This window comes from Oratosquilla oratoria, chromosome 3 (genome assembly GCF_046742065.1).
Source record: "Oratosquilla oratoria isolate Oo_2021 chromosome 3, ASM4674206v1, whole genome shotgun sequence".
NCBI lineage: Eukaryota > Metazoa > Arthropoda > Malacostraca > Stomatopoda > Squillidae > Oratosquilla > Oratosquilla oratoria.
Window position 1 is genome coordinate 51,511,742 of NC_134779.1, and position 23,984 is coordinate 51,535,725.

At 42.0% G+C, this 23,984-nt stretch overlaps 1 protein-coding gene across 9 annotated transcripts in view; it reads left to right on the forward strand.

The window, feature by feature from the left end:
* Positions 1 to 23,984, forward strand: part of LOC143022391 (TLE family member 5-like) — a 178,636-nt gene that overhangs the window by 6,593 nt on the left and 148,059 nt on the right. For 5 of the 9 annotated variants that reach the window (XM_076180615.1, XM_076180555.1, XM_076180597.1 and 2 more), the window contains exons 2-3: positions 3,810 to 4,615; positions 9,865 to 9,959. In XM_076180615.1, the coding sequence (XP_076036730.1) occupies positions 4,547 to 4,615; positions 9,865 to 9,959 (164 nt within the window). In that variant the 5' untranslated portion in view covers positions 3,810 to 4,546. Of the gene's footprint in view, positions 1 to 3,806; positions 4,616 to 9,864; positions 9,960 to 23,984 lie in introns of all 9 variants that reach the window. The other 4 variants (XM_076180563.1, XM_076180588.1, XM_076180605.1 and 1 more) reach the window with 3 other exon arrangements.

Sequence of the window (23,984 nt, forward strand, 5' to 3'; positions counted from 1 at the left end):
TGGAATGGGAAGCAGAAGTGCTCCTAGTACCCAGTTCGAATCCTGCCCAGGGCCGAAATTATTTCGGTATCGCTGTGCCTCGGGTCGTACTCTAACTCTCGTGGGCGGGGAGTTGGGGGTGTGTGTGTGTGCAAGGTCATAGCATTACCCATAGATCGGACCTACGAGCTCTGAGCTCTCTTCCAGGAGGGAAATAGCTGTCGATCACGAGTCCAACACGTGATCCAAAGACCAAGTGAATACAAGTGAATACAAGTGAATACACACACACACACACACACACACACACACACACACACACACACACTCACTTGCCCAACAGAGCTGGAGTGCATGCAATATTATGATGCTTCTTTGTACTACATGACTTGAACTCAGACAGTTGGTTTAGCAGTCTAACGTGGTATGCGTAAACACGTATGCGCATGTATCCACCCACATAACGCGAGTGCACGTGATGCAGTGCATGCGGCAGCCTCTCGACTGCGGCAGGCAGAGGATGCGGTAGGGTAATTGGCGTGTAATTGTTCGCAGCCTCCGAGTGGGCTGACTGCCAGACGCCACCACCTGCTCCATCTCACCCGTCCTCGCCGTCACAATCTCTCTGCTGCTCCTGTCTCATGCTCCAATCTGCCTCACACTACTCCGTTTTCCACGACACACTGTGTGTGTGTGTTTGTGCGTGCGCGCGCATATGTGCCTGTGTGTGTGTGTGTGCCTATGTGCCTGTATGTACGTGTGTGTGTGTGTGTGCCTATGTGCCTGTATGTACGTGTGTGTGTGTGTGCCTGTATGTACGTGTGTGTGTGTGCCTGTATGTACGTGTGTGTGTGTGCCTGTATGTACGTGTGCCTGTGTGTGTGTGTGTGCCTATGTGCCTGTATGTACGTGTGTGTGTGTGTGTGCCTGTATGTACGTGTGTGTGTGTGCCTGTATGTACGTGTGTGTGTGTGCCTGTATGTACGTGTGTGTGTGTGTGTTCTGTGTTTGTTTCTCTGTTGTCTTCTCAAGCTCCACACGCCGTCCATTCGCATTGCGGTTATCTTTCGTGTTCCACGTCTGGTTCTTTGTAACCCCCGGAACTGCAAAAGCATCAAGAATTGTGAGGAAAACCCAGGCGCTTTGTGTAGTGGACCGCCCGTCTGCTCACGTGGCCGAGTGAAGACCATCAGGGAATCGGTTCGAGTGTTTGTTGGTTCACTTAGACGCATTAGATCTTCGTAGTGGTTCGGGAATCTCGCGGGGTTCCTAACACCCTCTTCTCTTCCCCTTGGCAGTTATGGTTGGCTTCATTGAGCGTTAGAACAAGGTTTCATCTGCTTCCGAATTGAACGAATTTGTAACGAAATTGTGCTTCACCAGTTCGGAGGCAGAATTGGGCTCGAGTTCACATATATCACTACTCTGTGCGCACCCGCCCATAACCCCACCCCCCACACGCACACACTAAGCAAGTACACACAGATTAGCATGCAGTCCATAACCACGGCCACTTAACACATGAGGAACGCAAATTAACCGCAGCTGCCCCCCCACCCCCATTTTCTCTTGCGAACTCGCTCTCTCTTTTCCATGTGCGAACACAATGAATCATTCTCTCTCTCTCTCTCTCTCTCTCTCTATCTATCTATCTATCTCTCTATCTCTCTATCTTACCGCTTTCGCTATTTGCCCATGCATCTCCATAATCTTCCTTTTGTACTTTGTTATCCGTTACCGGTCTCGTTTATTCCTACAAATGCATGGGTTGCTTAGGGACCATCCCTGCACGTAGTAGTCCTGCAAGGCAAACGCCGGGTCCTCGCGGCTTGTCATCAAATCCCATTATCTTTACCTTTATCTTGGGTGTGGATGGGGTGGGGGTTACTAACACTCGATCCCTAGACAGGGGCTTTTTCTCAGCCAGTGACAGAAACAGACAGATACAACGCCCGGACGGCAGAGAAACACAATACAACACGGCAACACCCGACCACCGTTTCTTCTAGGCGAGATCTACGGGGTTGGACGAGATCTGCCTCTGTGAAGCTGAAGGTTGAATCGGAGTAAAAGCGAAGCAACATTTGCCATTATGTGGCATGTCGAAAAAAGCCTATACAATGTGTTGCAAAGCATCGTTATCACATTACCAGTGTTGTTAATGTCTGCATCGCTGTATTCGCAATTGAAATAGTAAGAGAACAAGAAAGATCCTCTCACGCATCCAACTCCAGTCATCCAGTGCCCCCAAACGCAACAGACCGCTGGGGGTAACCTTCGTGTTTCAAATCCAAACAAGGATTGGGGAAATGTGAGCTTTAAGCCAGCGGCGGCAAAATTGGAGCGAGAGCGTCAACCATAACCACGCCACTGTGTTCCCAATTAAACTGCAATTACTGTTTTATACTGCTTTTGTTAGTTCGGCTTGCCCTTACTAGTCGCGCCACGTACATATACGTACACAAACGTGTGTACGTGCGCGCGCGCACACACACATATGGGCTCTGAGCTCTCTTCCGGGCGGGAAATAGCTGTCGATCACGAGTCCAACACGTGAACCAAGACCATGGTGAATCACATACACACGCACACACACACACACACACGAAATATTCACTCAATAGTGTGTGGATGATAAAAGATGGAAAGGTCGGTAAGGAGGATGTATAGGAAGGAGAGGGAAGAGAGAAAGGAAGAGAGGAAGCCCCATGGAGTGGCGGCCGTGGCCCGAGAAGACCGACGACTATTGCGGTCCTGGAGCCGACCTGTCCGCCTTGTAACTTCACTGAGCGTAGAGTGAGGCACGACGTCAAAAGGGGAAAAAAAGAATAGGAAAAAAAAAACAATAGTAAAAAAAGAAAAGAAAAAAGTCAGAGGTCCAGGGTGACACATAGAGAAAAAGTTAAGCCACGAGGGTTTAGGCGTAGTTTTTACTGTTTAGCTTCGTGGAGGTGGAAGAAGGGAACGTGGAAGGCGGTTGTAGTGGTTGTGGGTCGGATGTGTCTGCTGGTAATTCACCCTTCTCTCATATCACCGCTTGCCAACCGTTGGCTTAGGTCTACTGTGTTTGACGTTTGTTGGAGGTGCACTACATAGGGGCACCCACACATTCGCATTTGCGTCATAACTTTTTGCCAAGCTCTGCCGCCGTGTCGTGTCAAGTAAACAGTTGAACAGGCTGTAGTGGCGAAGGGTTCTCAAGACCTGCTGGCTGCTGCAGGAGGCCACTGAAGGGTTTGGCCGCACCCACACAACTTCGCGTGTTGACCTACGACTATTGATCGGCCCCTCGCTTTCTTCTGTCCGTGTGTTAGTCCTCCCGCCTGTCTGTTCAGCTGCCGAGAATCTGTAGACCTCATACCCGTCAGTTTCCATACTGTCACTTGTACCCGGTTGGTTGGTGCGCATACTGTTCACGCGTGCCGACAATTTCTGACTTCCCGTCGTAGATTCGTATTTCCTCGTGGTCTTCTTTATTCGTGCGTGCGAGATCACCGACTATTCAGGATTGTTGGAGATGAATCGCCTCTTCTATATATTTAGTCGCGCTCCAGTCGGGCCTGTCTCCGCCGCATTGTGGACACAGATATGATAGTTTAATAACCTAGGGTGGGTGCACGCTATGGCTGGCCACCCCTCATGTAAGGGGGAATGGTCCTTTTGGTATATAAATGTATGATTTCTTATATTACATATTCATAGTGCATCAGTTTTTGCATGTGAGGCATTTGTTTGTGTGCATGTATACAGTGTGTGTGTACGTGTGTGCGCGTGTTTGGATGTACAAGTAAAATATAGACTTATGTTCGACTGTTTTGACTTTCAAGTAGTATGACTTATTTATTCATCCAGCTAAACGAATTCTACGAGCACTAATGAACCGCCGAGTGGCTACCTACTTATCATAAGTACCAACGTACCAGCGTACGTGCTACTTTCTTCCTCGAATAACCGTTGGTATCCACTTGGCGCACAAGCAAGCCAACGTACCACAAAGTGTCGAGAGGCTTGGCGAGCTTAGGAGGAGAAAGAAAGAAAAAGTGTTTCGTAAAGGTTGTTCCATTGGTGAGAGGAGCTTACAGTGTCGTCGTCGCCGAAGACCCGTGTGCCTAGATTGGCGTGACGTGACGCGGCGCAACGCGCGCCTGCTTGCCTGCCGCGGGCGAGCAAGCGTGTGAAGAGCGCCACCGCCACCACCACCACCGCCGCCGCATCGGCCGGATAATCGAATCAGGTATCGAATAAAGGGATTACAGCAAGCAGAGAAGCAATCGTGGATCTTATTACGCGGATGAGCAACCACCTCCTGACATCCGCTGCAGGGATCTGGCGGATATCTAACGTCCGCTTGTGTATCTAAAGGGATCATAGTGGTCCCCTGCCTGGTGGAACGGGCCACCACAGAGAGCGGACCAGCAGCTGCTCGTCTGTGGGTGTGGGAGCGAGCGAGAGGAGGTTCGGGAAACAAGAGGAGCAGGAGGAGGAGGAGGAGGAGGACAGTAATCCCTGCGAGGCGTGGAGCACCAGCACCCGCAACCCCTCATGCCTCCACCCGCCTAGCGGTGCAATGTACCCCGCCGCCATGAATGCCGCTGTAGCTGCGGCAGCCGCAAGCCGCCACCCGGTGAGTCTTGCGGTACGTAATGCTACTTTTGTTTACGATTTAGTGCATTGTTTTTGTTTGTTTTTTTCGTTTGATTGTTTTATGTTTTTCGTCACTGGTTCTTTCTTTGGCTTAAGAATGAGCTCTTCTGTTGTGTGCTATTGTTTACTACGATGTAATGCAGACGAATTTCTTTAGAATACGTATTCACAATTGGTATTACTCGGATACACATGTGCTAACACACACACACACACACACACACACACACACACACACACACACACACACACACACACACCTCCCAGCCTCGCCATCTGTACCTTTCCTCTCCGTTGCCCTCTCATGACTCCTCTTGCTCTCCCATCTCATCTTCCACCTCCTTTTTCTCCTCGTTCTCTTTCTACTCTTCCCCTCCTGCTCCTCCTCCATCTCCCCTCTTTTTTCCTTCTCTTCTCACTCCTTCCTCCTCCCCTCCTCATTCCACACCACTTCCTCCCCTCCTTACAGGCCGAGCAAACATTACCCGTTGGTCCAAACAGACGCGTGTAAACAAGGGCTATGTGGAGGACTTGTGAATAGCGCACACCCGCAGCCCAGAGAAGGGAAAGGGGAGGGTTGCCTGCCAGGGGAGAAGTAGAAAGGGAGAGGTAGGCAAAGGCCGCTCGATGTCTGAGCAAAGAGGGAGTGATGTGCGGTCGGGTAAGGAGTTTGGTGGGGCGGGGTGGGGATGAGGGGGGTCGAAAGGGGGAAGCTCACCACAGTAAAGGTGGGCGAGTGAAGATTGCATGTGAAGTTTAGAAAAGCGATCACACAAAAGATAGAGGGTGAAATTAGAAAGAGTGGATAGAGCTGGAGAGCAAGGGGAAGTACAAGGGAGTTTGGTGTCGGGGAGAAAAAAATAAAGGGGCAGTAGAGGAGGGCAGACAGACATCATACGAGTGCCCGTCGGAGAGGTTGGATGGTCTTTTTTTTCGCGCGCGCGCGTTTGTCTGTTTGTGTGCAAATGTGTGTGTGTGTGTGCGTGTTTACGTGCGTGCATGCGCGCGCATCCATTCAAGTAAGGGAGAGAAGATGATTCAAGAAGGTTGTGGCTGGCGTGGCTGGCATGTGGAGTTCCCATTTGCACGTCACGAGTCATAAAGCGGTGATGGACTGGAGCACCAAAAGCCGTCACCTGCCCGCCGCTATTTCACACCTTTCCTTTCTTGTTGCTTCTTCCCCCATGCCAGGTTTCCTTTCACGCCCTCCCTCTCTCGGAATGCCATTTCTCCTTTCACTAAAACCAGCAAACCTCTGCAGATTTGATTAAGACCGTACATTCTCCATACTTCAGACCACGATTCCTCTCTGAATTGCAATATGAAATTCTGAATTTAATTCTTGGTAGCCTCTTTCCTGTCTGTGTTTAAAACGCGCGCGCGCACACACACACACACACACACTAATAGAATTTAAAGATAGACATGATAAATTGGAGAATAAGACACGAGACGAGCGTATACTACAATTAGGTAAATACACGCTCTCTCTCTCTCTCTCTGTGTGTGTGTGTCTGTCACACACACACACACATAAGAACATAAGAATGAAGGAGACTGCAAGAGACCGTAAGGTCTACACTAGGCAGCTCTGTATCCACACACACACACACACACACACACACACACACACACACACACACACACACACACACACACACACACACACACACACCGTTTAACCTCTGAGCACAATTTACTTTTCTATATCTTGCAATTACGGTCATATATTACATTCACTTTTATTATTATTGTTACCATTGTTTATATTATTATTTTTGTTATTATTACTGTTATTATTTATTATTTTTATTATCATTACTACAATCATCATTATCATTATTTCGCGTGTTTTCAAGCTCGCTCATTTGTCTCTAATTACAACCACATGTACAACACTAAGTTTGTCAGCACAACTTCTAACCAGAAAAAAATTATAATAGAGTCATAACAAGCTTGCAATTGTGAGATTTGAGACTGAATACACTTATGCTCGTGAATGTGCAGCCAGACATGACAAACATCCAGGCTTTCAAGTGCAATACGCAATCGAGCAATTCGACCAGGCGCATCATGTAGAGATACTCGCTCGGGTATTGCAAATGTGTAATGGGGAACTGTGAGCGCGTCGATGAATTTCACATCCTTCTCGCACGACGTGAACCCCGATTGCAACGGTTTAGGTAAATTGTCACTTGTCCAAGCAATTCAAACAATTAAAGAGGTGCTGCTCCGGCCACAGCTAAGGACCTCCTAGCGTTCTGTAGGTATAACTCTTTCGTTTGATTAAAACAGAGAGAAATGGAAAGATCCGTACTTCACTAATTCGTCCCATGACGTCTTACACCATCTTCCCTCGCCCTCACTTTTGCAACTGGAGAACGAAATTAAGGGATTACAATATTAAATCTTGTACGTGCAGCCCGACAGGCAATCGTTACGCATTGTAGTTGTGTGTAATCACTGGAGTCCGTCGCTCTCTCACAGCTGAAGTTCAAGTTGAAGGTATACTTTATATTATCATATACTCGTGCAACAGCATGCCATCATCGTAGGTGTGTGCTATCCAATGTTTGAGTCTATTTCACCATTATAGCCTCTGTCATAGGGGGAAAAAATGCTACAGGAAACTCGATGAGACGGCGGATCATACGTAGGTCAAATTTCTAAGCTCCATCATTGCTTGGAACGCGCGCACAGACAGCCTCACACCGACCCCTCACGTCCTAACGCTCACTGTGTGCACCTTACATGTACAATCCCACGAACGTAATAGTAGCAACACCTTTCTCATACCACCTATGTAATTTTACAGTCCACTCCCCGCCAGGTGTTCGTCCGCGGTATGATAGAGAAGCTCTAACCACACACTGCGGCCACTTGCGGGTGATGGAAGACTTCACACCTTAGACCTGAAAATGGCCGAACGACGGCCTAAGACTGTTCACAACGTCGACTGTCTTGCACCGCTCCGAAGACAATTTGCCTTTTTTCAGCATGTTCCCTGGCAGTCAGTTGGCAATACCTTATTATTGAGGCGGGACAAAACTACATTTGTGATGGTTTAGCGCTACTGCATTGTATCATGGAGTTTGAGGGCAGAAAACATGGTAGTCTTGGTAGTATGGCTTCAGTGCTGAGAACGAAAATGTTCCTCGGTGCGTGTAAGGTTGAAGATGTAACACACGGCCACAACATACACCCGGTCAAGTGTGTGCTCACGGAACCAACCCGCATTACAAATATATATATAGATAACAAAGACATTCATTGCTATATAACGGTAACACCATTTCAAGTGAGATCATGCTCAAGTGTACATACGAGCTTGCTTTACTTGTTGCTTGCGCAAGGTATGCCGGCGAGTCTCAACACATACACGGTGCAGTGGTGGCGTTCGCAACCGTACTACAGCGGTCCGAGTTTGAATCCCGCTCAGGGGTAAAATAATTTCAGTATCACTGCGCTGCTAGCCGTTACTCCAACTCGTGGGTGGGGAGTTGGGTGTGTGTGTAGATCATAGCAATACCCATAGATTGGTCACATGAGCTCAGAGCTCTCATCTGGAAGGATGATAACTGTCGATCACTAGTCCAACATGTGATCCAAGACCACGGTGAATCACACACACGTTGGGATTATACATAAATTTGAGTCTAAGTATGACAAAAAAAAATGAGAATAAAAGATGGGACGCAACGCGCTTTGCTCTTTTTCTGTATACTACAATTAGGTAAACACACAGATATACACTTCGCTTACCACCTCGCTTCTACAAACAGGTAAACAGTATTTTCACTCTTTAACACAACTAAATGTAACACATATCTCCGGCATTATTATATATAGTGTTGCTGTGCTTTGGCCACTATTGCTACTTTTGTTAGATGTGTAATTTCATTATATTTTGTTGCTTATGTTGGTGGTATTGTAGTGCTTTAATTGTTTGATATAGTAAATTTAGACTAGTTCACTTGTAAATAAGGAGGCATGTAATTATAACTCCTATGTGGATATAACTTTCTGGTTCTCATTCACTTTGATTACCCTCATTCCCTTTTGCTGACTAAAAGGTTTCTCAACTAAATGAGGTCATCTGGCATTGCCGCCATTGGCCAGAAAGAAATTACAAGTATCATTGTACAACAGGTGGGGTTAATCATGACATATTTTATTTATTCTTTGCTGTCATGTGAATCAAAATTAAATAAACTTCAGTTGCAGAAGTGCTTATATTAGTGGTTACCATGATGAATATGCCAATTCTGACGGGGGTAACAGAGAGGTGACAAAAATGGGAGGGGTAAGAAAGTATTAGTGTATGTGGTATTTTATCATAGTGTGTAAGATATTTATTTAAATTTGGTCAACTTCTTTTGAAAATAGGATATCAACCAATGCAGTGAAGATGACTGGAATGAATGGGACTGGGGGTTACCAGGTGTTGGGTATAAGGAACAAAGAAATGTGTGGGACCAGTAGGTACATATATAAGGAGTAATATTGAATTTTTTCCCTCGTATGATCCTTGTATTCCTACAAACAAAACACACAGGGACCAGACCTGAGGCCCTCTTTTCCAATTCCTCTTGGTCAATGCTTGCAAGTAGTCAGAAACATGACCATTAAACCAAAATGCTGCATGCACACCTGATGTAGCTGCGCATGAGAGACCAACAGTTGATGTTGGCATCCCCCAGAGGAGGACTTATCACAAAGCCTGTACTTGTGGTGTAACAGGCAAAGTGGTTCCTCTGACAAAAAACTCTAGAAGCAGAACTCTGATCATTCTGGGTGGTACCTTGGGGTCACAGTGTACAAGTCCTTTGTGTTCCCATGTTAGGGTCCATGACAAGAAGATGTATTGCTTCACAGACTGCACCTACAGGACTGCTGTTTCTGGCAGGTCAAAAATTGTAGGTTAGTTAATGACCCATGGTGTCAGCACTATCACACCCCAGATGCTGATCTGTGATTCCCATAACTGTTCCTGAGAACAGGACTGGCCACAACACCCAAAGGCCTTGTGAGCCACCTCTGTTGGCTAAGAAGTCTGAACTGCATTGGCTGGTAAAATGTCCACCTCCCCAGTAACACCACTTACATGACCGTTTGGCAGATATAGTATTTTTAAGCCCATGGGAGGGGGGGGGAACCTGGCCCCCAAACTAACATGCACACTATCAACTTCCAAATTCTGGCTGCAGCCTGCATTCACAACCTTTCTTTTCGTCCTTGCAGGGGCCACAACCGGGACAGCCCTTCAAATTCACAATCTCCGAGTCATGTGATCGGATGAAGGAAGAGTTCAACTTTCTACAAGCACAGTATCACAAGTGAGTACCATTGTCTTGTTCATTAAGGGTGAGCGGAAGAGAAAGGAAATGTTTAGTTGTGTGAGTGTGTATTTACCTGATTGTAGTATACAGGAAATGGAGCAATGCTTATTGGGTTGAGTCTCCTATTCTCTAATTATTTATCCTACCTAACCTCAAGTTCATGTACAGTTCCAACTTAATCTATATCCTTGATTTCCAATTATCACATTTAGATTTGAACTCGTGTATTGTTTGAGCTTTGACAACATCACTTCCTAAGCTATTCCAGATATTTATGCATCAATATGGAAAACTATATTTCTTCACATGTGTTAGACATATGGTCTTTCTTAATTTGCTTCCATGACCTCTTAAAGCCCTTCCATCTTTAATCAGGAGATCTCCTCTGTCAATACAATCTATCCCCTTTAGTGAATTGAATACTGTAATTGTATCGCCTCTTTCTATTTGGTCTTTCAAAGTTGTCAGACCCAGTGCTTTTAGTCTTTCCTTATATGGTTATCTGCCAGGCTGAGGACTAATTTGGTTCCTGCCCTTTGTATTCTTTTAATATTGCTTATATCCTTCACTCAGTGTGGGGACTGTGCGACTGATGCATATTCCAATCTGGGATGATTCGAGTTTCAGTGATTTTTTTCATCATTTCTTCATCCATATAGTGAAATTGTAAGACCAGAAATAATTTAAAATGAATATTATTTTAATTTAATTGCATTTTTCTAGAAGAGTCTATAAACGAAATCACTAAGCATAACGGGTAAACTGAAGCTCCACCTATCCGTGACGTCATTAGAATGCATTCGGATGTAAACATAAACTAGGGAACCTTAGATTTAGGAGAATGAGAAAAATTTCCCAACCTCCAGTTCAGATTTCCATTAGAGGAATAATTTAGGGAATTTATGAAATCTAGATATTCTATTAAGAAATGAGATAATGAAGTCTTGAGTGATAGTATGAAGGGGTAATCGGTAGTTTTGTACATGGATACTAACGTGTTTGCCGGCCATGTTATGTATCATGTGCATAACTTGAATCAGTCTCGAGCCAGGAACCTCCTTCATAACAGGGTTGTCAATGTTCTTAGTCAAAATATTAAATTTAATGAGGGTATCAATATAAATACATACCGATACATATACCAAGGCTTTTTCCCCCTTACAAGGGAGGTAGCCAAAAAGAAAAAGGCATAAAATCATTCCCACCCATTCCATCCCTAAATACACTCCACTCCCCTCCACCCTCCCTCTTATCTAAGCACCTCCTGGATGACAGGTCATCCCTGCACCTTCTCCACTGCCCTGGGTCAGAGGCAGTGTTGCAAGGTACAGCACATAAAAATAAAACTCAGAATGACTTGGAAATAACCTCAGTGGTGGCAGTGTTTGGGGGGACACTTCTGTAAGGGTATTTACAAGGTATTGCTGAGTTACCGGTAATTGGCTGTACAATACCAGTTCTTGACTACCGATACCATGCAAGGAAATGAAACTGTTCGATATAGTAACAAAATTCATGATTCATGGACCATGTAAGGGTTTCAATGAGTCAAGTGGAAAGGTGTGTTTACTTAGGAAATTTGGTGTTCAAGTTGCGTCAAGGCAACAGTTGATCGAAAAGGTGTACAATGATCTAGAAAGTATCATGTTGAACAGCGTTTACTTCAAAAAGCAATCAATCATATCACCGACTAACGTTAATGTAGATGAAGTGAATTATATCATTTAGGATTGTATTAAAAGTAAAAAAAATTATATACAGATGTGAAGATCTACCAGTTGATGAAGAATCAATAGAAATCCAGACGTTAGACTTGGAAATGACCTCAGTGGTGGCAGTGTTTGGGGGGACACTTCTCGACTATTGATATGATGCCAGGAGACGAAATGGCAAAGAAGCATAGATGGCCTGTGGAAGTGGCTCACAGCTACCAAGGGTATAACGAAGAAGACATTCCAAGATGATAAGGTCTTGGGAGCTAGACTAAGGGACAAGCACAGTAAAACATTCCCTGAGTTGTACACTGACATCAAGATCTTTAACGTGAAAGCGTCTATACGTGAGTTACAAAGGAAGGTGATTGCCTTCAAATCAACTCTAGAGAATGATAAACAATTTGAATACAGTGACAATATGTTTGACAGATTGGAGTATGTGGATGATATGATATCCGATGAGGATTCAGAGGCATTCATGCGGCATTACTTCTTAGGATATAAGAACTTCGCTAAACAAGGTGCAAAGTCTGATCACAGGAACTTTCAGATGCATTTCTTAGACTTTACAAAACATCAAAAAGTACTGTTATTCGCAACAAACATGCTATTAGAAAGGTAAAAGCTCCATCTACCTCAAACCAAGGACAGATCAAAGAGAAACGAGCTGTGACAAATACAAAAGAGCAAACCACAGAAGAGAAAAGACTTTGAAACGTGCTCCATGGGAGGAGAAGAGACATTTGGCTGAAAAAGAAAAATCTAACAAAAAAGGCCAAAACTAGAGAAAAAAGCCAAAAGTGAGAGACTAATTCAAGAACACAAATGTAATGTCCAGAGTAGGAATAGGGTGGTAATTGTCATCAGACAAAGAAAAGAAGCAGATTTGAGTGAAGAAGATGCAAGAATGTTAGCCGAAATAAGAGGGGAGAGAGACGTTAAACATGTTAACAACAAAGACGATAAGACGGCTATTGCTTGCAATTTTATTGGAGGTTTAAGAGACTAAAACAAAGTGACAGCCCATCATCCGAAAGTCATAGGAGAACACAGATGCAAGATGTGTCAATCACTATTCCTGAAAACGTATTCAAACTAACAGAAGAAGAGGATGTCAAGATGACTCTGCCAGACTATGACTACGTGTCAACCACTGGAGATTCATTGGAGGACATTAAGGATGATATTTTGGACAAACTAAGGGAGGAAATTAAGAAACTACATGAGAAGTTGGAGAAGAACAATGAGAAGTTGGAGAACAACAAGAAGTTGGATCAGATCTTCACCATGATCAAGAGGATGAGCGATGAAGACAGCGATGAAGAACATAGGTTGCCCAAATGTAGGTTCTTTGCAGAAAAATATTCTGATGTAGAATCAGACAAAGGCTAACTGTCTACTAAGAAACAAAATGCCTCTGTTGATTCTGTGACCAAATAAACCAGAATTTTTTGTATAAAAACCTCTTGTTTTCATACATTTTAAGTCACAAAGGGGCAGAGCCCAGGCCGCGTAGCAAGCCAAGCAAAGCATCTGTTTACAACGGAACGAAGAATGACTTGGAAATGACCTAAGTATGCCATTATGCGTTGAATTATAAGCTACCTCATTGGTGGCGGTGTTAGGGGGGACACTTCCATAAGAGTATTAATGGGATCTGAGGGAGGAAAATAAGGAACTACACGAGAAGTTGAAGAAGAAGAATTGGAAGTTAGATCAGATCTTCATGATCAAGAGGATGAGTGATGAAGACACTGACAAAGAAATACTGTGAGATACAATCTCATGAAGGCAAACCGTCTACTAAGAAACAAAATATATCTGTAGATTCTTTAACCAAATAAACCAGAATTTTTGTATTAAAACCTCTTTTATTTTCATATCTGTTTACAATGTAATGAAGAATGACTTGGAAATGACCTCAGTGGTGTCGGTGTTTGGGTGGACACTTCTGTAACCTAAGGGAGGAAAATAAAGAACTACACAAGAAGTTGAAGAACATAAAAAAAACAAATACATGGTGCTTAGAGCATGTGATTGAAAGAATCTATTCTGGTAAAACGTGAAATATGTAAAGTGAGACCTTGGTTGAGTGTGTGCTCTACCAAAGGTATAATTTTAGGTTTGATAAGAAATAGGTGAAATAAACATGGATAAGTGGCCAGAAGGTTAAACTATAAGAATCCATGTCCTCCTAAGTATGCCATTTAGCGTTGAAGTATATGCTACCTTAGTGGTGGCGGTGTTTGGGTGACACTTCCATAAAGGTATTAACGGAATCTGAGGGAGGAGAATAAGGAACTACACGAGAAGTTGAAGAAGAAGAATGGGAAGTTGGATCAGATCTTCACCATGATCAAGAGGTTGAGTGATGAAGACAGTGACAAAGAACGTAGGTTGCCCAAACATAGGTTCCATGCAGAAAAATACTCTAAGGTAGAATCTGATGAAGGTGAACCATCTACTAAGAAACAAAACATATCTGTAGATTCTTTAACCAAATAAACCAGGATTTTTGTATAAAAACCTCTTTTATTTTCATACATTTTAAGTCACAAAGGGGCAGAGCCCAGGCCGCAAGGCAGGCCAAGCGTCACATCTGTTGACAACAGAATGAAGAATGACTTGGAAATGACCTCAGTGGTGTCGGTGTTTGGGGGACACCTCCATAAGGGTATCAACGGGATCTAAGGAAGGAAGATAAAGAACTACACGAGAAGTTGAAGAAGAACAATGAGAAGTTGAATCAGATCTTCACCGTGATCAAGAGGATGAGCGATGAAGACAGCGACGAAGAACATAGGTCACCCAAATGTAGGTTCCATGCAGAAAAATACTCTGAGGTAGAATCTGTCGAAGGTGAACCATCTACTAAGAAACAAAATGTATCTGTGGATTCTATGACCAAATAAACCAGAATTTTTGTATAAAGACCTCTTTTATTTTCATACATTTTAAGTCACAAAGGGGATCCCAGGCTGCGAAGCAGGCCAAGCACCACATCTGTTTACAACGGAATGAAGAATGACATTGAAATTACCTTATTGGTGTTTGGAGGGACACCTCCATTATGATATTAACGGCATCTAAAGGAGGAAAATAAGGAACTACACAAAAAGTTGAAGAATAATGAGAAGTTGGATCAGCTCTTCACCAAGATTAAGAGAATGAGCGATGAAGACAGTGAAGAAGAACATAGGTTGCCCAAACGTTGGTTCTATGCAGAAGAATACTCTTGAGGTAGAATCTGACAAAGGCAAACCATCTTCTACCAAGATACAAAATGTGTCTGTGGATTCTATGACCAAATGAGGCCCCGCATGGAGAAGTGTCCCATGCGACATAATGGTCGGTTTTGAGTTACACTCATATAACACTATTTTGGCCCTTCTACTTCAATCCGAGCATGTCGGAAAGGACAAAACATGACCTGCAATATGAACCTCACGCTCGCTCGGCCGGTGCAAAATAGTGTTATATGTGCGTAACTCAAAACCGGCCATTGTGTCGCATGGGACACTTCTCCATGCAGGGCCTCAAATAAACCAGAATTTTTGTATAAAAAATGTTTACTATACATTTTAAGTCACAAAGGGGCGGAGCCCAGGCCGCAAAGCAGGCCAAGCGCTGCATCTGTTTACAATGAAATGAAGAATGACTTGGAAATGACTTCAGTGGTGGCGGTGTTTCGGGGGACACTTCCATAAAGGTATTAATGGGATCTAAGGGAGGATAATAAGGAACTACACAAGAAGTTGAAGAAGAACAACAAGAAGTTGGATCAGATCTTCACCATGATCAAGAGGATGAGCGATGAAGACAGCGACGAAAAACATAGGTTGCCCAAACGTAGGTGCCATGCAGAAAAATACTCCGAGGTAGAATCTGAATAAGGCAAACCGTCTACTAAGAAACAAAACGTATATGTGGATTCTATGACAAAGTAAACTAGAATTTTTGTATAAAGACCTCATTTCTATTCATACATATCAAGTCGCAAAAGGGTTGAGCCTAGGCTGCGAAGCAGGCCAAGGGCCACATCTGTTTACAACAGAATGAAGAATGACTTTGAAATTACCTTAGTGGTGGCAGTTTGGGGGACACTTCCGTAAGGGTATTAACAGGATCTCGGTGAAGAATCTGATGCCTGTTCCACTCAAAAGAGCCTAGCAAAACAATTAAAAAGTTGTATACCTGCCAAATAAAACTCGTTATAAAAATTACATGCTTTTAATGTCCTAATTATTTTATATACAAATACAAATTTCATTAAAATCGACCCGAAGGGCAGGGCATGAAGTGCCTGGGTGGATAACTGTCCTATCCTTTTTCATCAATGAATAAAATGCTTGTTATTTTTGCCAAGCATAAAGCCTTCTCTGTCACTTGTGTTCTTGGGAGTTGCTTATATAGGCAGCTTCAACCATCTTGTGCTTCATGGACTATGGTAGATACTGTTGTAGTAATTTTCATGACATAATATGTTTTGTTGATTTTTTTTCATACATATATAATTTGACCTGTCTTTGTGTGAGAAGCCTTTGCTATTTTTAAATCACCTTTGTTATAATACTTGTCAAGAGCTGTGGAGCCTTTGGAGTTTGGAACAGAAATGAAACGAGTTTCATCCTTTTCAGAAACTATCGGCATTATGGTGAATTTCTTTAGTTTTTCTTTTTATTTTGTAGAAGCCTGAGTATTTGAAAATCTATGAAAGCATTTGTAATATACAAATATAACAACAAAAGGAAACTCCTAGTTGTAATTTACAAAAGAGAAGCAGTTGTGTTTATCAAGTGACCATAATGGTAAAATAAGTTTCAAGTAAATAGTGTATTAAATACACAAAATGGAGAAAGAAAAAGAACAAAAAGTGAACCAACAAAGAGAGGTTTGGACATGAGCAGAGTAGTGTCATCGCTGGGGGTGATACCAAAAAAATCATGCATGATTGATACCCTGAAATCAACTATCAGGATTTCCAAAAGAAAGAGGATTATTAGGTAGAGGTTTAGATGTGGAAAGGGAAACCAGGATGGCTATCAAGGATTTTACACCTCAATACAACCTGTTTAATCACCATCAGGCCCTACACGAATGTACAAAATCCCCCGGAGAACTATTGAAGTCCAGTGTCATCTCGACCAGTGCCACCTCAACCAGGAACATGTTTAATCAGTGCGGCAATGAGTTTCACCTTCAATGACTGTAAAACTTAATCAGTGTGCATGTCGAACCTCCTTTCGGGACGTAAGAACTGAATTTTAGAGAAATCTGGAAAGGAAGTCTTCGGAATGGATCCCTCCACGTGGGTCAACAACGAGGACAGCCAGATTTCCTGCCACTATCAGCATCGAGAGCATCTTGCGATAGCAGCCGGATCCTGTCGGAAGGAGGGACCCGCACCGATTTGAAGACATCTCCACAACGAGAAGAAGCCACGGAGAGATACATGAGGCATCGAGGTATTTGGTTATGTACTAGGAAGGACTTTCAGCGTGCAGGGCTAGCCAGGTAGAATACATAAGTGAAAATTGACCATCTCTTCGGTGGAACTTCTAAAGATTCAAGTTGCATGTCAATAATGTTTGTTTGTAGAAATAATCTTGATGATTAAAACTCATTGTAGTATGATCTGTTTGATTAGCCTAGGATTGTGATTTACTTCATGAAGTTGCCCTCCCCCCTCCCATTTGAGAAATACATGCGTGCCAAGAAGGGAGCGTACGTGGTCCCAGTCAGTGATTCAAATCTCCTGGATCTTGGCTCCCGCTGCAGCTATCTCCCTTCGCCAATTCCCCAAGGTAGCAAAATTCTCACTTCCCCACAACCACCTCATCATTTCACTGTCCAGGGATTTTGGGACAACAGTAACTAAAGTAATTAGTGATTTAAAATTAGGAGCATCGGCAACAGTGTATGGGCAGGTAGTTGACCCGACGTCCGCTGGCACCAGCAGTTAACCTCCCGGGTTCACACAAAGTGAGGTGGGCCTCACGTGCTTTCGGAAGATCAAACGTGTCCCACCCTCCCACAGGGTGGCTATCGAGGATTTTACATCTCGATACGACCTGTTTAATCACCGTTAGGCCCTACACGAGTGATTCATGTACAAAATCCCCCGGAGAACTATTGAATTGAGACCAGTGTCATCTCGACCAGTGGCACCTCGACCAGGAACATGTTTGATTGGTGCGGCAATAAGTTTCACCTTCAGTGACTATAAAACTTAATCAGTGTGCATGTTGAACCTCCTTTCGGGACGTAAGAACCAATTTTTAGAGAAATCTGGAAAGGAAGACTTCGGAACGGATCCCTCCACGTGGGTCAACAATGAGGACAGCCAGTTTTCCCACCGCACTCAGCATCGAAAGCATCTCGCGATAGCAGCTGCATCCTGCCGGAAGGAGGGACCCGCACCAATTTGAAGACATCCCCACAACGAGAAGAAGCCACGGAGAGATACATGAGGCATCGAGGTATTAAGCGCGCAGGGTTAGCCAGGTAGAATACAGAAGTGAAAATTGACCATCTCATAGGTGGAACTTTTAAAGATTCAAGTTACATGTCAATAATATATGATTGTAGAAATAATCTTGATCATTAAAACTCACTGTAGTATGTTCTGTTTGATTAGCCTAGGATTGATTTACTTCATGAAGTTGCCCTCTCCCCTCCCTTTTGAGAAATACACACGTGCCGAGAAGGGAGTGCGCATGGTCCCTGTCAGTGACTCAAATCTCCTGGATCTTGGCTCCCACTACAGCTATCTCCCTTTGCAATTTCCCCAAGGTAGGGGAATTCTCATGCCCCCACGACCACCACCACCTCCTTCCACTGTCCAGGGGATCACTGTCCAGGGATTTCGGGACAACAGTAACTAAAGTAATTAAAGAAAAGGAAAACTGGATAAGAGACACTTAGACATGAAGCAAATTGAAAAGAAATGAGAGAAGAACAGAGACTGAAAAGAATGAGTATTTTTGGAAAGTACTGGACGTGAGGCTGAGAAAATAGTACATAAAAAAAGGAAATGTAATATAAAAAAAAAAAAGAGAAGAAAAGAAAAAAATTAGAAATAACATATACTAACATAGCATGATTTCAGGACTAAATGAATTAAATGACTAGTAGAGAAAGCAGACATAATGTGAATTGTGGAGACAAAATTAAAAGGTCCATTACCATCAAATACTGTGGGACAAGGTCTATACAACCATTGGGCAAAAAATAGAAAGAAGAAACAGGGTGGAGTAGTCATGCTTTTGACTAAGGTTTAAATGTGACAAAGAACAGAAGGAAAAAAATAATGTGGAATTGATTATGATTAAAGTTGAAAACATATATGAAAAGTAGAAAATTTGTAGTAATATATGTGTCCCCAAAAACACAGTCTTTGATAGATAGTGATCATTCCAAAATGTTGGAAGACACAAAGAATGCTTTGATTTAATTACTGATAGGAAACATTCCGGTAGTAATTACGGGTAACTTTAATTCAAAAGAAATATGTTCAGAAGAAATGACAATGAAAGGTGGAGAAAATCTTTGGGGAAATATTCTACTGGATATGACCATTGAATACACATTGACTCAATGGTTAAAGGAAAATGCCAGGTATAGAAATAATGAAAAACCATTGAGACTAGATTTAATATTTACATCAGAGCTTGAAATCGTTGATAAAATGAAACACAAGACACCAATTGGGAAGAGTGACCACATACTAATAGAATTCAAACTAAAAGAACAGATTGATTAGAGAAGAAATGAGAAACATAGAAAAGGAAGACATATTTTGAGAAAGTCAGAAAATTCATTCAAAATGCAAACTTGGAAAACATCTTAAATGAAGAAACAAAGATAGAAGAGAAATTGTGGTAATTGTTGTTATGGGAATTGCATTGTTTACTTGAGCTTCGGCAATTTCCCGAAAGCTTGTTTGATTTTCGAAACGGGAACCTTTCCTGTAACTTTGTATCTAATTAATATATTATTAAACTCCCCTCCCTCTTTATTATTTTTTAAGCCTATGTTGTAATTTTGATTAACAAATTGGGAACTTTGAGAACTTAAAGTATTAGTTGTCCCGTGGCTTCGAAGCTGTTTTATGAGCTTGTAAGAATTCCAGCCGAACGAGACTACGTTTAGTTAACTGAACGTCAGAGAAGCTTCAACTCTGGTACCAGAAGGACAAATAAACCTTGGCAAGGGAATTCTACTGTTAGATCGAAGCCTCAAGAATAAACTTTCATTTCCGACGATTGTTAGAGAACTCAACCAGGTAAGTTCTTTAACGTTCTCAGTTTGAAGTAACTTAATTACAACAAAATAGAACATATTAAATGAAAATTATAATGAGGGAACAGACAGATATGTACCAAAGAAGGAACAAGAACAGGTGTACATAAAGTGCTGGTACAACAAAAAATGTAATGAGGCTAAAGATAGAAGAGACAAAGCCTGAAAAAGATGAAAAAAAGAGCAAATGGCAAATATACATTAAACTAAGAAATGAATATGTGAAAATATGCAGGGAAAAAGAGAAACTATGAAAAGGACACAATAGAAAAATGCAAGGACCAACCTAAACTATTCTACAGGTATGTGAATGACAAACTAAAAGATAAACATGAAATAGTGAAACTGCATCAAGGGAATAATGAATATATAGATGTACAAATGGCTGAAATTATGAACAAACATTTCAAATCTGTATTCACCAATGAAAGTATGCAAAATTGGGAGGAAGGACAGAGAGAAAGATGCCCCCAATGAAAGAAATAACGGTGACAGAGAAGGAAATAAGGGACTAAATAAAAAAACCTTGATGTCAGAAAATCACACTGGCCAGATGGAATTGCAAATCGGATATTACAAGAATGTATAGATGAACTTATGGACAAAATACACAAGAGAATTGATTTCTCACTCAAGGAAAAGTACCACAAGATTGGAAAAATGCAAATATTGTACCAATATACTGAGGGGACAAGGAAAATCCAACTAACAATAGAGCAGTCTCTCTTACAAGCACAATAGCAAAAATATGTGAAAAAGTTATCAAAAGTAAATGGATTAAATAATTGGAAGACAATGATATACTAAATCCAAAATAATTTAGATGCGGAAGATCATGTACCACAAACTTGATTTGCTTTTACTCAATGCTAATAGAAATAATACAAGAAAGGGATGGATGGACATATTGTGCCTTCTTGATCTACAAAAAGCATTCGATAAAGTACCACACAAAAAGCTACTAAGAAAAATGGAAATAATAGGTGGAGTACAAGGAAAGTTATTGGAATGGATGGAAAATTTCTTGAACAGGAGAAAAATGATGGTGGTACTTAGAGACAAGAACTCAACCTGGGAAGAAATGATGAGTCCCACAAGGTTCTGTATTGGCTCCGATAATGTTTGCCATATATATAAATGACATGGATGAAGGTGTGGAATGTTATATGAGCTTCTTTGCTGATGATATAAAACTACTAAAGAGAGTAAGTACAGAGGAAGATTGTAAATTACTACAAAAATGATCTGGATAAAGTCTGGGAATGGAGTCAAAAGTGTGAAGTGAACTTCAACATCAAGAAATATAGTACAGTGAGACCTCTCATAAACAGATGTTAATTAGCTGTGTTTGCGGTGTTTTTGCTGTGTTTTCGGTGTTTTGGAGTGGTTTTTGGGTGGCATAGTGATTGCACACACCAAACAGCACCAAAAACACAGCGAAAACACAATGAAAACAGCGCAAACACAGCTAATTAACATCCATTAATGAGAGGTCTCGCTGTATAATGGAATTTGAAAAAAAAAAGTAAAAATAAAATATCAGGACAATATAAATTGGTACAAAGGAAGTTAAAAAAATTAACTCGGATAGGGACCTAGGAGTAACTATCAGCAATAACATGGCACCAGACATACATATCAACAGAATAGTTGGAAAAATCTTCAATTGACTAAGATCAATCTTTGACTACTTGGATGAAGAAATGGTAAAGAAAATATTAGTTACTTTGATAAGACCAAGATTGGAGTATGCTGCAACACTATGGACACCCATTACTAAAAAGAATATAAGGAAATTAGAAAGAGTCCAAAGAGCAATGACAAAGATGGCCCCAACACTCCAAACTGACATATAAACAAAGATTTTCCAAACTTGAACTACCAACCTCGGAACAAAGAAGAGAATGAGGAGATCTACTGACCATCTACAGAATTATGAAAGGGATGGAAGTCCTCGATAGAAATGATTTATTAAAGTGGGATAAAAAGAAAAAAAAAAGGACATGAAAAGAAACTTAAAAAAGATAGTTATAGAAGAGATCTGAAAAACAATAGTTTCCTACACAGAGTGGTGGATATCTGGAATGAATTGGATGAGGAAACTGTGACTGCAAAAACTATGCAAGAATTTAAGAACAAACTTGATGCTGAAAGATATAAAGATGGGTCACTATGAACATAGCTCTCTTCCCGTGAAACACAACTAGGTAAATACAGTTTCTCTTTCAAATGATCTTCACTACAGATTCGGTATGCTCTAAGAAACGACCTTACAAGGACACTGGTCTTAACTCATTCATTATGTGCAGAGAAGTGGACAAAGTTGTCTGTTTGTGTTTTCTGTATACAGAGAACTTAACCCTTCCATCATTTCTGTTTAGTACCGGCACTGTGTTGAGCTAAGGGCACGAACCCAGCTCAGATGTAACAAGTGAACAGTGACTTAGCCCATTGTGGTATCAGTTTCCATATATGCATCTATTGAGCTCCTTGTAAGTCTCGATCGTGATGGCATGGAATTAAAGTGAAAGTTAATGTAGTTGAAAAGATGAATATCTGTACACTGGGGACCATATATAATATAATATATATTATATATATATATATATATATATATATATATATATATATATATATGGTAAAGGTGGTAGAGAAACGCGGGTTAGAGCGAGTACACTATATTCCTGACGTTTCGACTACAAGTCTTCTTCAGAGTTGAAACGTCAGGAATATAGTGTTCTCGCTCTAACCCGCGTTTCTTTACCACCTTTACCACTCATCTGTCTTACCTTCGTAACAATATATATATATAATACTCAATCTGTGCCATTTGCTGGATGGCTCTTTTCCTTCAGACACCAGGATTTATTGGTCTGTGTGGCTCCCTTTCATATATGTGTGTGTATATATATTTCTGAGATCAGGGAAGAAGTTATCACTTACTGTGATATGTATGTCAAGATTCAAAAAGTCATTTTTAACAAAGATTATTAAACTATTTATGCCCCACTTATAATGTGTTGCATTCTATTTTTAATTTTATCTGTGTTTCATTGTGGATTATTGTGTCTTGGGATTTATTGTGTGTATTTTGTGCATCTTAAGAATTATTTTCTTGAGCTGTACACCAAAATAACATGAATTTTTTTCACTGACGGAAATGAGGAATAAAGTATTGTCTATCCTTATGTGTGTGTGTATGACTCATCATTGTCTTGGATCACGTGTTGGACTCGTGATCGACAGCTATTACCTTTCTGGATGAGAGCTCAGAGTTCACATATGACCTTACACATACATCTCCCCGCCCACGAGAGTTGGAGTGCCGGCTCGTAACACAGTGATACTGAAACAATTTCAGCCCTGGGCGGGAATCGAACTCGGAACGCTGGAGTAGCGGTTGCGAACGCTACCACTGCACCGTCGAACATTGTGCGTGTGTTATGTCAGATCCTCAGCACGTACATTACCGGCAGTAGTTGAAAAAATATGACCTCAATCATCACAATCATCACCTTAGTAGCCAGAACTACCACCACAGCAGAACCCAGTCTTGCCTTGAGAAAGAGATAATGGATATCCATCTGTCGTCTTGCAAACATTAATCAAACTAAAGTGGTTAGGTGGCGACAGGTGCGCGATGGCATCGCTGGGCATCACAGTGATCAGGAAGGGGAGGGGGTAATTTGTATTGATGACGTTCATGGATAGCAACATCAAAATCATTGCACCGCTGCCGCCTTCTCGTCCAACACTAGGTCCGTTGCCGTCGACGCTGGTACCACCACCTCCACCGCCACTACCACCTCCACCGACACGGCCATCAGTGCAGCATTAGCAACAATAACAGCAGATGCATCAAATAAATTTACCTGAAATCACTTTCATATCTAACACTTGATGCTGAAAATATATCAGGTCAGAGGCGTTGTGGATTCAGTACTATAGTTATTTAGGCAAATTTGGCATAAAAGCTACGTTTGTGTTCTGTAGGTGGTTAATTTTA